At 42.5% G+C, this 14,804-nt stretch overlaps 1 protein-coding gene across 1 annotated transcript in view; it reads right to left on the bottom strand.

Annotated features, from left to right (window-relative positions):
* The window catches only part of COL4A6 (collagen type IV alpha 6 chain), a 96,319-nt gene that overhangs the window by 18,900 nt on the left and 62,615 nt on the right, over positions 1 to 14,804 (bottom strand). Inside the window, exons 22-28 of the mRNA XM_041000082.1 lie at positions 11,204 to 11,275; positions 10,841 to 10,948; positions 9,597 to 9,818; positions 9,058 to 9,219; positions 2,746 to 2,916; positions 1,962 to 2,105; positions 201 to 326 (exon numbers count right to left, since the gene is read on the bottom strand). Of these exons, the coding sequence (XP_040856016.1) occupies positions 201 to 326; positions 1,962 to 2,105; positions 2,746 to 2,916; positions 9,058 to 9,219; positions 9,597 to 9,818; positions 10,841 to 10,948; positions 11,204 to 11,275 (1,005 nt within the window). The remainder of the gene's footprint in view (positions 1 to 200; positions 327 to 1,961; positions 2,106 to 2,745; positions 2,917 to 9,057; positions 9,220 to 9,596; positions 9,819 to 10,840; positions 10,949 to 11,203; positions 11,276 to 14,804) is intronic.

The following is a 14,804-nucleotide window of genomic DNA, read 5'->3' as shown; positions in this document are numbered from 1 at the left end:
ACATATCTCCCTGTCTGCCAGGCTCCTCCAAAGCCAGAAGTGTCACATGCTAGAGTACAAATCCTCAGGCCCCACTCAAGTCCTGGGAGGGACATGCCTTATGGCCACTCACACTACTTTACTTATTTTTGGGAAGGAAGCCAAATTTTCTTATAAAACCCTTGTTAGTCATTGTTTCCACCCTCGTCCAGCCCACGTACCTCTGAGACCAGGAAATCCATTTGATCCAGATGAGCCCTGAGTGCCTTTGTCACCTTTAAACAAAATGTTGAGTGTTGGAAATCTTGAACTTGATGTTCCGGCTGGCCCTGGATCACCTCTATGACCTGCAGATACAGAGAGGAGCATGAGAAACTACATAGATTCAGCTTGATATACCAGCCACTCGGATGTAAAGACCGGCTTGTCCATTAGGTAATCCTAATGATCACCCCAAACCTTATCAAATAGATGAAGTCGTTAGGATAACCCACCAGGTTTGTCTCGCCAGGCTGGACACTGGAATGTCTTTTATGTAGTGCCTGCAATAAGGCAGTCTTAAGCAAATATGAAAAATAAGCTGCTATCTGTATATTTGAGTGCTTAGGCCCTCTAAGGGGTGCAAAGGATAGCTCCTGTACCCTGAAATGCTTGGTATACACATAAGTCCAGCATGGAGAATACACCTGTCTGGACTGCTACCATCGTACAACCCACCCCTGATGCTATCTCATCCGAGGCATGAGTAGATCCAATCAGCCCAGGGACAAAGCAGTGGGTGGCCCAGACCGTAGTAATGCATGAGCCTTGGCCACTGGTTGCTTGTACTGAACATCAGGCGTTGTACTAAGGTTTCATAGAGCAGATGGCTCAGTGCCAACTTAACTCCTTACAAGGCATTTATGCTTTTCTCCAGGATGGTGGCCTAATGCTGTTTTTGCTGCTCTTTCTTCTAGGGTCTGCTTTTACAGCTACTACATTGCTATGGATGTTTGCATAATCACTTGTCTCTTCTCATGCATGTGCCTCTACTGCTGATGTTGATTTTGCATAGATATAGCCAAAATAAATAGCCTTAAAACACACCACCACGTCCATATTAAAAATATCAAACCAAAACAAAACCTTGCAGGTATGGGGCACATCACAGAAGGGAGGAGCTTGTGAGACTTTAAGACTAGTTATAAGGAATGGAATTTAAGTATCAACTTGACATGACCACAGCCATCTTCAATGTAACGGCCATCTTGCTCTTTAGGTGACCCTCACAGTCTTCCCAAATATTATGGGACAAATGCAATTATTAAGATAAACTGCCAGACTTGTCTTGCCAGGTTGGACACTGGAATGTGTCTTATATAGTGTCAGGAATGTTAATATTTTGGGGGGAAGTGCATGTGTAAGTTAGATGCAGAACACCTCTGCCTCTAAAACTTTACTTCTGACCTATAGGTCTCACGGCGGCCCAAGACTGTGCTTCTATCACTAATGTCTCTCCAGTAAATTACACTCTAACTTGGGATCTCTCCTCTTTGGTCTCTTAATCCTTTCTCTGTTGACAGCTGGTTTTTACATGCCATATTTTTCCAAAATAGGGAGCTTAAACCTTGGATCAGGCAAGAATTGACCTGAATCACTCCTTCCCACATCACCTCCTGCCTTGATTCTTGGATGCTTCCATCTTCTTCCCTATCCTTATTTAGACCCTCCCCCCCCACCATTTTGTAATTCTTTGTATATGTTTCTCTCCTTCTATACATTCAAAGTCCACAGCCACTTTGGATACCATTCAAAATCACCTGCAGCAAGCTTCTGGAAAAGTGTAGATAAGGTGTCTAATATTCTGAAGTGATTAGGCCTTTTGGTTTTGAAGGACTTAAATTCGCAAGACCCCTGTCTTATCTGACATAGAGTTGCTACAAAGTACAGAAATGACAAAGTCAACAAATGAAGCATGCAATGGATTCACATCTTCAGCTTACCTTTTTCCCCGGGAATACCAGGCTGCCCAAATGGTCCCAACTTGCCGGGGGATCCAGAAGTTCCCTTTAGTCCGCTTGCCCCAGGAATCCCAGGGAGACCTGGAATCCCCGGAAAACCGACTGGTCCAATGGACCCTGTCTCTCCTGGAGAGAAAGAAGAATTTTGATTACTTCCATCTTACATAAAAGGAAACAGAGGCTCGGAAAGGTTGGCTAAATTGCCCAAATTCACACAGCTAGGAAGTTGCAGTGAAGTAAGGTCTCCCGGACTTTGGACTTTGAGAGTCTTAGAACATGGACCTGGCACTAAAGCCACACAAAAGAGGAATTGAACCCCTCTCCTGTGAGTCATCAAGTTAGAGGTCATGTGTCATGTAAAAAAATAATAAAGCTTATGGCCAGGAGGCAGGATATAAGCTCTTGAGCCGGCTCTGTTACTAACCAGTTTTGTGACCCTGGATCAGTTCTTCTACCCTGCCATCCCCTGCCCAACCAGTGGTAATGACTGTCAGGCCCATCAGAGTTTATGCCGATGAATAAACCCCAGCATGGTTGTTACCACTGTGGACTTTGCTCACCCTGCTATTCAGTTCAGTGTTCCACCCAGCAGGCGGTGAAAGTGACTCCTTCGGATGGTGGTCCTCACACCTAAACTTAATTTGTCCAACTATCTTGCCACAAGGAGTTTTCCCTACCTCTTTCCAGGGCAGAAAGGATAGAGAGACCTAAGAAGCTGGGATGCTCCTTGTCAGCATTCTACCTGTCCTTCCTCAATTTCACTTACCCTTTGGACCCACAAGGCCTGGCATCCCAGTACTCCCGGGTAATCCTGGGCTTCCCTGGCGGCCTGTTAGCCCAGGAGTTCCAGAATAGCCTTTCAGGCCGGGTAGGCCTTTCTTCCTAGTTGATCCAGGGTGCCCTATCTCGCCTTTTGGGCCTCTTTTGCCAGGAGATCCTGAATGAACACAGGAGAGAACAGAAGACAACTGTCAAGCAAGGCTCTTACCAGACTTGGCTCCTACTGAATGTCCCTATGGCTGCTGGCTGGTTGGCTCGCTGGGTTTTATGAATGGTCCTTTCATAATGACCTGTATGACACATGCAAGCTGCTAGCAGGTTGCAGTGTTGTGGCTGTTACTCACAGCATGGTGGAGAGAGCACCATCCCCTCTTACTATAACATCACCTTTTTGTGAATGTGTTTCTTGCTTTCACCTCTGAATGGAATTATCTGAAGCCAGGGTGGCCAGTGAGCTCCAGTTGTGAGGACTTGCAGTCTGAATCCCACCATAATGGCTGTTTTCTGAGCCAATCAGTGAAGCAGAGGTTAAAGTGGAGCTGTTGTTTCAGCATCCCAGGGAGCCTTGGATCCAGGGCTGCCCTTTTAATCCCTGAAGCCAGCAGTGAAGTCAGCCAGTTCCTTGGCATTAAAGTTGAAAGACCCCCTAGCGCCAAGCACTGTAGTAGCCCACCAGGCCCATTTGGTCTCCTAGGTACTCTGAAGAGTTTGCACCATGTTTTAAGTTGGTCAATGGGATTAACCTTCTGAGCTGCCTGCCAAAGAGGAATGTTCAGGTACAAAGCCAGGAAATTAAAACAAAACAAAACAAAACAAAAAAACCCAAAGGATTCAATCAAGGACGAAGACAGAGAGGTATTTGGGCCCCCAAGGACCTAAATGAATAGCCTACTTGGTTTTCTCTATAATGAAAAGCGTCAAGTAACTTCAGACCCCAGGATTAACAAGGGAAGGAAATTCAATGGGAGCCAACTCCAGGGCATGAGTTCAGAGGCTCCCCTGCCTTGTAATCCAGGACACGGTATAGTGTAGAATCAACTAATTCCCTGGTGGGAGTCTGAATCTGTGAGCTTGTGCGCTATGTTTTCTCACCTAGGCAGTCTATGTGAAGATCCCAGAAACACAGAAAGACAAAAGGAGATCAAAAGGCTATTAATGGCCCTGCCAATATCTCAACTTCGGTCACTTGGTCTGGAATAAAGGGAGGGGATCTGATGCTGTCACTGAGTTGGAATGAGGGGGGTGGTGTAGGCTGCACACATGCAGCTAGAAACTTCAGAGTGAAGGGCAGCCGGGCAGGGGCACCTTAGAGGAGGGCTTACCTGAGAGGCGGGCGGCCGGAGTTTCTCCTGAAGCCAAGGCTGTGGTCTCTATAGCCTCAGTGAGGACAATGGACAGGGGACAATGGACAGGGGACAATGGACAGGACCTATCTGAACAACATCAATGACTCCTAACCAACTGTGGATCTAGAGAGGCCCTGAACATGCACCTCTTTACCCCCAAGCTCAAGTGCTTGCTGCCTGGCTCCTTGCTCCGCCCTTTGCTGAAAACATCTGGTTTTTTTTTCCACCTCTGTGATGTCAGTGACTGCCTTTCAGTGTGTCAACTGGGTGGGCCCAGTTTTGGGGGGAGGGGGAGTGGGGAAGGGTCCATAGCAACTCTCACAACCAATTTTGAGGATATTCTGTAACAAAACAGCAACTAGAGAGGGACTGCCATCCCCAGTGGGTGTCTTGCCTGTGGCACAGTGGTTCATGGCCCACAGTCACCCCTTCAGGGCTACTGTTTGTCTCAAGGGCAGCCTTGAGAAGCTGAGTGTTGAGCAGGTGTCACTGGCCTATGGTGCTTTGGGGGTGGAAGAAACTCAGTTTAACTAGAGCCTGACACTTAGGGAGATGTATTTCATGGGTAACCACCTTGTGCCTGAAGAAAGCCGGGTAATAGCTCTTGTGCTGATTTGGTTGACATGTGACTTGACTATTGGATTTAAAGGGATATTTCTCTCTTTGGAACTAGAGAGAACACTGCTTTGAGAAACTATTTTGTAACTTTCCAAGTTTATTTTGTAACTTGGTTCTTTCATTGGTCCAGCTGTAAATAGCAATGAATGAGATCAGATGTCTATTCTTAGAGCCACTTACAGTGAATTTGGCAAAATTCAGACATTTTACTTGTAAGCCCATTTTAAAATGATGATGTTTTACTGTAATACTTCTTGCTACAGTGCTCTCTAAGACTGAATGGGAAGTGGCCAAAATAATAGCTCTCTGAGTCATGTCACTGTTTTCAAGTTAGTTACTTCATCAAAAGAAAAGAAAATGGGACTAAGTTCCATATATGTAAGCCTTTATGCTTTTATATCAAAGTGAGCCAGTACAGAGAAAAAGGGATACATCTATGATTATGGCTCAAAAAAAGCACATTAACCCAAATGCCTGTTGCTTCACATAACTTTAGCAAATCTTTGAGAAGTAAGCTGCTTTAAGGTTGTTTAAAAAGGGGTTAAGATATTCTCAGTATCGTTCAAATATATTCATACCTGGATTGGCTGGCCAGAAAATGTGATACTCATCTTTGTTACATATTTGAAATCATGAAAGTATAATTTTGGCTCAGATACAGAAAATACAGATGAAGGTCCTATACAGTATTTATTTATTGTTTCCTGTGTATTAAGTACAATAAACTGGCCTTTATAGTTTTCTGAGAAGAGTGATTTAAAATGACAGTTATAACATCTAATATATTAGTTTCTAAAGCAACATAAGTACTGTTGTAAAATATGAGTTAGGTATGTATGTAAATAAGATAAATGTTTCTAAATATAAACTCAACTACTCTTAGTATCTAACATTCTATAAAACAGACCATTCGGGTCTGTTAAATATGCTTTCATAAATTTTGCATAAATGGTAAAAATTCAAGACTGCTTGGAAATAATTAGGGTTGAAATTCCTTATGTCTTCTCATTTAGACTATTTTCCCGAATTTAGTTACTTTTAAAGGATTATTTCAAACTTTAAGGTAAGGAAGATATTGTGTGATTTCTGATTTGTGGTAACTAATATATTGAGTCTAAAATATGTAATGTATAGGAGTGAAATTCACATTTTGAGATTTGATTATTGTTTGCAGCTCTTGACTATGCTTCTAAATAGTGGGTTTTTTTTACTTATAAATTGTTAAATTATTTATTTACTGGAGAATGAAGCTCATGAATATAAAGTAAATTAAAACTATATCATTGCAAAACTGAGGAGAAAAATAAGAAAGGAAGAAGGTTGAAGGTGGGAAGTGTCATGTTCTTAAAACTATTTATGAATTGCATGAAATCTGGTCCTTTTTATAAATCTAAAACAAAACATACAGACTACCTAAACATACAACTTTATAAAATGCTATATGCAAACAATCAACTGGCTCCTTTTGTCAGTTTCTATAATTTTAACCATAGCTATTTCAAGTCTTTTGTCAACAAAATTCTAATTTTTTAAACAACAAAGTTCTAATTCTTAAAAACATTTGCAGTCAGATTTCTGCACAAGACTAAAAAATACTCATGAATACAGGATTCTAAGAGTTCCAATATCCGTGGAATAAATAAATATTTCCACAACACTGGTAAAATACTAAATGAATGTATAAATCTACTGATGAGGATCAAACAAGACAAGAATTAGTCACAAGAGACTAAATGAATTAATGGAATGTATGGATTTATTTTTTTAATTAAAATAATCTTAATCCAGCACTTAAATACTCCATCTTTTAGGTTCAGGAAAACATCTTTGTTGTTCTTTCTATGGTTTAGAGCAGATTTTTGCAAACAAAGATGGACATGATTACTCTCTGTCCCAACCCCAAATTAATTCCTCCAAAGTTTTGGTGAGTAGTTTTACTTCATGTGGCAATGTGAATGTTTGTATATGTTCAATAAGAATTCATCCTCTTCAGAACATTATATGTTTGCACATATTTGTATGCCTAAAAATTATGCAAAGAGTGCCTGTCTTCCTTCAAGAGGTCCAAGCAAAGCAGTGAGTAAATGTAGTCGTCACTTCCTATTAGACCCTAAAAGTTTAAGACATAACATAATTTTAAAAAGTTTGTCCTCAACTGTTTTTTTTTAAACTCTGAGCATTTTCTAAATGTGAGATTGCTATGTCATAATATTCTTATTGCATTTAATGCAAATAGCCTATCCTACAACTACAATATATCTCCTTTTATATTGCCACTCTGGTCATTGTTTAAGACACAAACTCATTTTTTTTATGTTCCTGTTGGGTTTTCTGTATATTTTCCTTTTAGGCTTTGTGTCTGTTGAAAATAATGCTAACCTGGCACTTTGAGATGTTAACTCATGCCTACAGAACACATAAAATGTTTACTAATGAGCTCCTAGTGAATTTAACCTAAGAACCACTCCACTAAAGCCTCTTTGTTGGTTAAACGTGGCTGAAAGTTTTTTGTTTGTTTGTTTGTTTTTACACTGACTGCTAGTTGTCAATCACATTTTTTTGATGTGGGATCAGATCAGATCAACAAACAGGACAAATCCAACACAACAATGAGGAACAAACAGAACTTAGCTGCAGGATGATTTATCAGTGGTGTTTTCAGAAAAAGATCTTGTTCACAATGAGGGAATAAAAATCATGATGGAGTCACTGGTGTCAACCTTAAACCAAATTAGCAAAGCTGTCACAAAAGACTCTGCCAGACATTCAACTTCTAGTGGAAGGGGACCCACTTCCATAAGTGAGATGCTAATTAGGTTTGGTGCTTAGTATTATCACATATAATGCTAGAATCTATATACACTGCCTGCTACGAGGTGGTAAATAAGCACCTGGTCCTCTTTGTACTTGAGAGACAAGGATTAGGACTGGGAGAATTGAATCAAAATAAGTGAAAAGTAAATAACCCATGGCACATTTGACAAAAATATGAATATTTTCACCCAAGGCAGGCTGATCTGAGAATAACAGATACCTGTGATATATATCAGAAGACAAAGTAGTTCACTCTTGGGCAGCCTGTTCCAGTTTATAGAGCTTACCATGTGCTGCCTCTTCTGGAACAGAAGATAACTTACTGGCTTACTTCTGACAATATGGAGAAATATCAGCCAGCAGTCCTCGACTGCTTTCCCAGGCCATAAGAAGGGAGCTAGATGGGAAGTGGGGTTGCCAGGATTAGAACCGGCACCTACATGGGATCCCGGCATGTGCAAGGTGAGGACTTTAGTCACTAGGCTACTGTGCTGGGTTCAACTAGGGCCTAGTGGCTAAAGGAAAGCAGTTAAGGACAACCCAAGGCCTTAGGGCCCTGTGCCCACATCGGTGGGGTGTGGACCTGGAGGAGGCTCCTGGCTTCTGGCTTCTGATTGGCGCAGCTCCAGCCATTGTGGTCGCTTTGGGAGTGAATTATTGGATGGAAGATTTTCCTCTCTGTCTCTCCTCCTCTCTGTATATCTGACTTTCCAATACAAATAAAATAAATCTTTATAAAAAAAGAAAAGAAAGCGGTCCCTAATCACCAGCCATATGAGGTTCTAATCACTTGGACACATGAGGTCATTTGTTTCTACACTGCATAATATCTTCATGTTTAGTCTTGCCTTACAGGGTTTCTTTTTCATGAGATCTAGGCTTGGAGCAGAAAGCAACTATCACTTGCATGGGAACTCTCAGAGTGATTGACACCCAAGTTGCCATCATAGGATCACCAACCAAAGGAAGGTCATGAGCTTTGCTAACTATCTAGGGACCTGGACAAGAACTGACCATGCATCCCTGAATCTCTACTTCAGTTCATAATAACCTTCACCCCTAAGCCTGGGGGTGAAGCAATAGCTGCCTGACTCTTTGCACTGTTTTGCAATAAACATTTCCTTTCTTCCACACCCATGAAATCAGTGGTTGGATTTTTGCACATTAGATGAGCAGACCCAAATTGTGAGAGTTTTGTACCGATTCTCCCAACCAGTTTTGGGGCTGTTCTATATCATCACCCCTGTTATGGAAGAGAGCAGGGAGGTTGATGCATGAAAAGTGGGGTGTGGATCAGGTGGTAGGGGACAGAGAATGATATGTGATGATATTTTGGAAGTTGAATGCAGTGGTCTGTTCTGCTGGCACTGCTAGGCTGACGTGAAATTTGAAATGTGAAACAGTAGGCCAAGTCACATTCTAAATTCTGATCATTCAAACTATTCTTGACCTGTACTGTGCCTGGACTCCTGCCCTGGCTGAAGTCTGTTGATCCAGGATTCCCCCTGTGAAGGACGTACCTGAAATGCCTGGAAATCCTGGTGCTCCTGGGAGTCCAGATTTGCCTTTGATGCCATACAGGTCATTAGGACCTGAGGGGCCTGGCTGGCCCGTGTATCCTGGTGAACCGGGGCTGCCCCGTTCACCCTTGGGACCTGGCATGCCAGATCTCCCATGCAAACCTGATAGAAGGAAGAGGAAGATGATCACAGATCATAGAAGGGACAGTCTTCCCAATTTCCAGCAGAAGAGCTTGACCCAGGGCTCATCTCTGGTGCCACTGTGTTCTCAGCTCCAACCTTCTTGCTATTCCAGGCAGTAAACCAGAGACTTTGCAAGATATGTGACTATTGGTGTGGTCACTTCTGCAAGTACTAAGCCTGGAAAATGGATTCTGACAATTTAAGGCCAATTTTCCTGGAAGGAGGGCCACAATCAAATAATATTCCTTTTAAACTCGCTCACCCCAGATTCATGCAAGGTTTCATGCAGGTAATAGCAGTTACTTGTAAAGATTTCTATAGGCTGTTAAATAAGGGACAAAAAAAAAAAAAGTCACCCTTGGGTCCCGGAAGGCCAGAGTCTCCAGGAAGTCCTTTGTCCCCAGGCAATCCCTGTAGGCCCTGCTTGCCCGGAGCACCATTTTCAGCATCAAAGATGTCACCAGGGGCGCCCTTGGAACCTGGTAAACCTGGACTGCCAGCCTTTCCAGGCAAGCCATCTTTTCCAGGGAGTCCAGGAAACCCAGGCAAGCCCTTTTCCCCACGAGGTCCAGGAAATCCTGAATGTAAAGAAGCAGAAATAAAAGACCATGGGTTTAGAGGTGATTTGCTTTGGGAGAGACCTTGGATAGGTTTTCCTAACATGAATATGAGCATGTTAATACTGTATGTTGTTTCTCTTGAATACCATTTGGTTCTGATTCAACTTGTGCAGAAGCAGGTACTACCCATGCATGACCCGGTGAAGGTTCTAGGTCCACAAGGCCTGCCTTTAGGCAGGGGTAAACAACTGTTTCTGGTCTCTTGCACTGGCTGAGAGCACGGGCCTTTGGAATCCATCCTTTTTGGAGTCATCCACCTCCTGCTGTCATGCTTTCTTCTTCTTGGTTGGATGCAGAGGGTGGTGGAGGGGGCTGAGGCATCAATAAACCCAGGACTCATGGCCCCAGTGAACCCAGAAACTAAGCCCAGGGGTGGTTTTCAAAGCTGCCCAGGAATCAGAATGGCCTGATGAACAGACACACACTGCCAGGCCTGTCTCCCAAGATTGGGACCAGGTGATTATCAGCTGGCTGCATGTGGCTGAGAATGTACATTTCTAGCAAGCACTCAGGTGATATTGATGGTGACTTAGCACAATTTGGGAACCACAGATACCGGGTAGAACCATGACATTCAGTTCGCAGGAACAAGATATAAGAAAAGGGATACAAATGGACAACTCCCCTTTATCTGAATCTATCACAAGTTGATCCAGGAAACTGCTACAGAACTGGCAGGCAAGCAACCTAGCAGAATCTTGGTTCTGTTTCTAGGAAGCTTTATGACTTGGGCAAGTTAATTTACATCTGGACCAAGTTTTCTCACCTGAATGTCAAGTGGGTGTCCCAGCTAATTTCCAATAGCACTGAGCACTCTGATACATAGCCATTCGAAGCTCTACACTCTGCCTTGCCTGGGTATAAAATCAAATTGCCCTAACCAGACCACAAAGCAAACCTCAAATTCTATAACTGGCAGACAGCCACCACAAACACACTGCCATGAAAGCACTCTCTGAAGGAGGAACTCCTTTCCTTACCTGGCATTTCAGGGAGGTGAACCAAGCCAGGGTTTCCTGGTGTTCCTTTACTTCCATGTAATCCAGGCTGACCAGGAGTTCCAGGGAGGCCTCGGGCTCCTTTAGGCCCTGAAAACATGAATGTAAGTATTGAGAGGAAGGAAAAGCAGCATGACTGGCTATGATTTGTGATGCTCTGTCAAAACCCCTAAGCTCCTGGAGAACCTTTCCTATTCTCAGTTTTCCATGCTGCCCCTTCCAACAGCCACTCTATTGCCTCAGTTCCTAAGGTGTCCCCAGGAGGACTGGGGATCCCTGATGAGCTATGCTCAGCTTTCTTTGGCTCATGGCCCTAAAGAGTGTGCCCAGCTTCTCTTTCCATACCTGGGAAACCAGGAGTTCCGGGAGATCCTGATGGGCCATACAATCCAGATGTAATACAAGGCAAGGTGATACCTACAGATAGAAATATGGATGTATCTCATCAATTCTCCGAATCAGGAGCTATTTTTTCCCAGCTTTCTCCTTTAAGTGGGATGCCCAGTTTTCCCTACATGGTAGCTGAGAGCTCATGCAGAAAAATCATAGCATCAGAAGCTCTTGAGAATTTCTATCAGTGTGATTGTCTATATATTAGAATGTCTCTAATGTTCAAGGGCTGGGATGTTACTTACCAAGTTAGTGAGCAAGTAATAACCTATGCAGTAGATGTTACCTACCAAGGTTTCCTAGACGGGCTGTGCAGGAACAGCAAAAAACAATAGTCTATTCACTCTGATTTCAGATACAATACCTTGCTAGGATGGTGCTTGGAGTTAGTTCCTAGGGTCCCAGGGATTTTTTGATATACCTCATTTTATATATATATATATACACTGAAATCTAGTGATCGACCTTGGCCATAAACCTGTGTGTCTGTACCAGGAAAACACATAAGACTGTTCTCTTGGCCGTGACAGACAAATTCTGACCCTTTCCCTTAGCTCCTCAGTTCAACTTGTCTTCTCAAGGAGATGGGGTAGTAAATTTCAACTTTCAAGATGTCAATATTGGCATGCATAGTCCTTACCTTAGCAAATTATTCCTTGCTCATTCATGAAGCAAATAAAAAGATTCTATAAGATCAGAGGGGAGGTTTAATAAAATACTGGCAAATAAATTGTTTGTAGACTCCCTCAAGTGCCATTTACCAACAATTGCTATGCTAATTAAAATGAGTTTTGCCTATTCATTAAAGCAATCCCCCAAGGTCTGTTATAAACTACAGAGCCAACAGTGCTAATAAAGTGCTATGGCATTTGCCTGTACTTAAAATACATCACAAATTACATTTCTGAAAGAGGTACATAACCCAGGATTCAGACTGCTTACCCCACTGGGGGCATTCCTCTCCCAAGCCCACCTCTATTTTCTGGTATTTTTAGCCCACTGATTCTATTACTACATCAAGATTGGGAATTGAATAGTATAATGTATTGGATCAGAAGATGGACTCTGAAGGCAGACAAACCTGAGGACATTTCCCTGTTCTGCAACTAACTAGGATGCAAGATATTTCAAACTCTCTGAGCCTCATAAGCAGAATGGGAATGACCCATTTCATAGGGTGTTTGTAAGGATCTCATGGAACAGTGTTGAGGGCACTTAGCACAGTCTATGGCCCTCTGGTGCATGCTCAGTAAATAACAGTTCTTATTTTCCCATCAAAGAGAAGTATTCAAAAACAGCTCTTGTAAGGCCATGTCTTATGAGTTTACCACAGATTATTACCACTGTTTACCACAGATTAGTAATTCCAATGCATTGCCTAAGCAGCAGTTTTCTGCCTTCTAGATCTTATGTTTCTCAGTAATATTTCCACAGGTTGAGATAGGGCCATCATCTGGGATCTTCATTCCACAAGTGGTTACACCCACTTCCATTCTTCCAGACATTGAGATGGCAGAACTATTTCTGAGAATTATTTCCCTACTATGGAAATACACCCTATAGGTAAGCACTTCATGATGAGAGGTTTCACTGGGGTAGGTTGGGAGTGGGGAGGGCTTTCGATGCTATACCTAACAGTCTAACAAGAAAGGTCCTGCTGAAGACTCTCTTGCCTCTAACTCCCTCAATATGTTATTGCTTCCAATGTGTGAAGCTCGACCACTGCAGTTTTCTTGCTTTATGTTTTAAGAAACAAGCTTCAGGGGCTGGCATTGTTGGGTATGAAGTACAACCATTGCCTGTAATGCTGGCATCCTATATGAGTGCTGGTTTGATTCCTGGATGTTCCAGTTTCAATCCAGCTCCCTATTTAATGCACCTGAGAAAACAGTGGAAGCTGGGCCAGTACATGAACTCCTGCACCCACATGGGAGACTATAAGAAGCTCCTGGATCTTTGTTTCAATCTGGCTATTGAGGAGTGATCCAGTGGATGGTAGACGGAAGATTCTCTCCTCTTTCTCTTTTTCCTCTTCTCTCCCCCCTCCCATGTGTGTGTAATTCTTTCAAATAGATTAAATATTTTTTTAAAAAAGAAACGAGCTTAATAAAATAAAAATATTCCCAAACTGGGTCTGAATATGAAGCTACCCATCCTCAATTTATAAAATCAGTTTTAGATTCTTTTCACTAATGACAGGCAAATTAAACATAAAGCCTTTAGATGATGGAGCTAAGGACATGTATCTGGAAAGGTTTCAAGGACAGAAAAAGCAGTGATGAGAGGGATGATGGGTAGAAATCAGAGGGAGTAGGATATATTTCCTTAATAATTTTGCCTCAGATGCTCTGTATACTATACAACACTTGGGCATTGCAAGCAGAGATTCAAAATGTGAAGTAAGGAATCCATCTGCTGGTTCACTCCCCAAATAACTGCAACAGCCAGAGCTGAGCTGATCCAAAGCCAGGAGCCAGGAGTTTCTTCTTGGTCTCCCATTCAAGTGCAGAATCCCAAGGCTTTGGGTCACTCTTGTGCTTTTTCAGGATGCAAGCAGGGAGCTGGATCAAAAGTGGAGCAACTGAGACATGAACTGATGCCCATATGGGATGTCAGTGTTTGGAGGCAAAGGATTAGCCAGTTGAGCCAATAAGCTGGTCCCTGAATCTTTTATTTTAGAGCCATGACGTTTATTTTACATTCCTGAATTCAGAACCTTCTCCACAAAGCAGAAGTCAGCTCTATCCATGTTTTGCTTTGTAAGAGTAACAACTGATTTTATTATTCCTAATTTTCCCCATGAATGCCAAAATTTGGTTTCAGAATGAAAAGATCTTTAATGTCTCAATTTATTCTGGGTCCAATGGCTAAAAAAAACAGACATGTGTGGATCCTTCCAGATGCATCTTATGGCAAGTTATGGCTCATATTAATTTCAGAGAATTAAGTTGTTTCAGGTAGACATCAGCCAAGCCATTAATATTCATGGTGAAGGAAATCAAAGACTGCATACCCACTTATCCATGCACTCCCACTCAGGGCTTATATGATAAATTGCTTTTGAAGCAATGGGACTTACAGGGGCAATGTCTATGTCAGCTTTTGCATCCAGCCTTAAAAATCATTTATCCCCAGATAGGGGTTTCATAATGGGCCTCAGGCTATCATCCATATCAAAGACAAAGGTGAACAAAAAGGGAGGAATCTTTCACCTACACTGATGTCTGAAACTTGTAGACCTAGCTAGTGCTCATTTCCCTCTGTGTCTAAATTTCCTTTACCAGTCTTTTCCATTGCAGCAGCAATAATGTAGGTCAATCAAGTAAAGAAGAAAAACTAGCATAGAAGATTTTAGAGCACAGAGGAAGTCTTGTCTGCAGCCTAGATACACCCACCAATCAAATGACCCATCTGGATTGAGTGGAAAGAGCTGGCACCCACATGGCATGAAGTACACAGTAGCTGTTTCGGTAATAACTAAGGAGATTGATTATCATAAGCATCTGCAGTGGGGCCTCTTTGGAAGCAACCAGTTGTCTGCTTGCCCAAGGTTTAT

Source organism: Ochotona curzoniae, unplaced genomic scaffold (assembly GCF_017591425.1).
Source record: "Ochotona curzoniae isolate NIBS_2020 unplaced genomic scaffold, NIBS_Ocur_1.0 scaffold_1852, whole genome shotgun sequence".
Taxonomy (NCBI): Eukaryota; Metazoa; Chordata; class Mammalia; order Lagomorpha; family Ochotonidae; genus Ochotona; species Ochotona curzoniae.
Note: the sequence above shows the minus strand (reverse complement) of the source record. Positions and strands in the feature narration are given on the sequence as shown.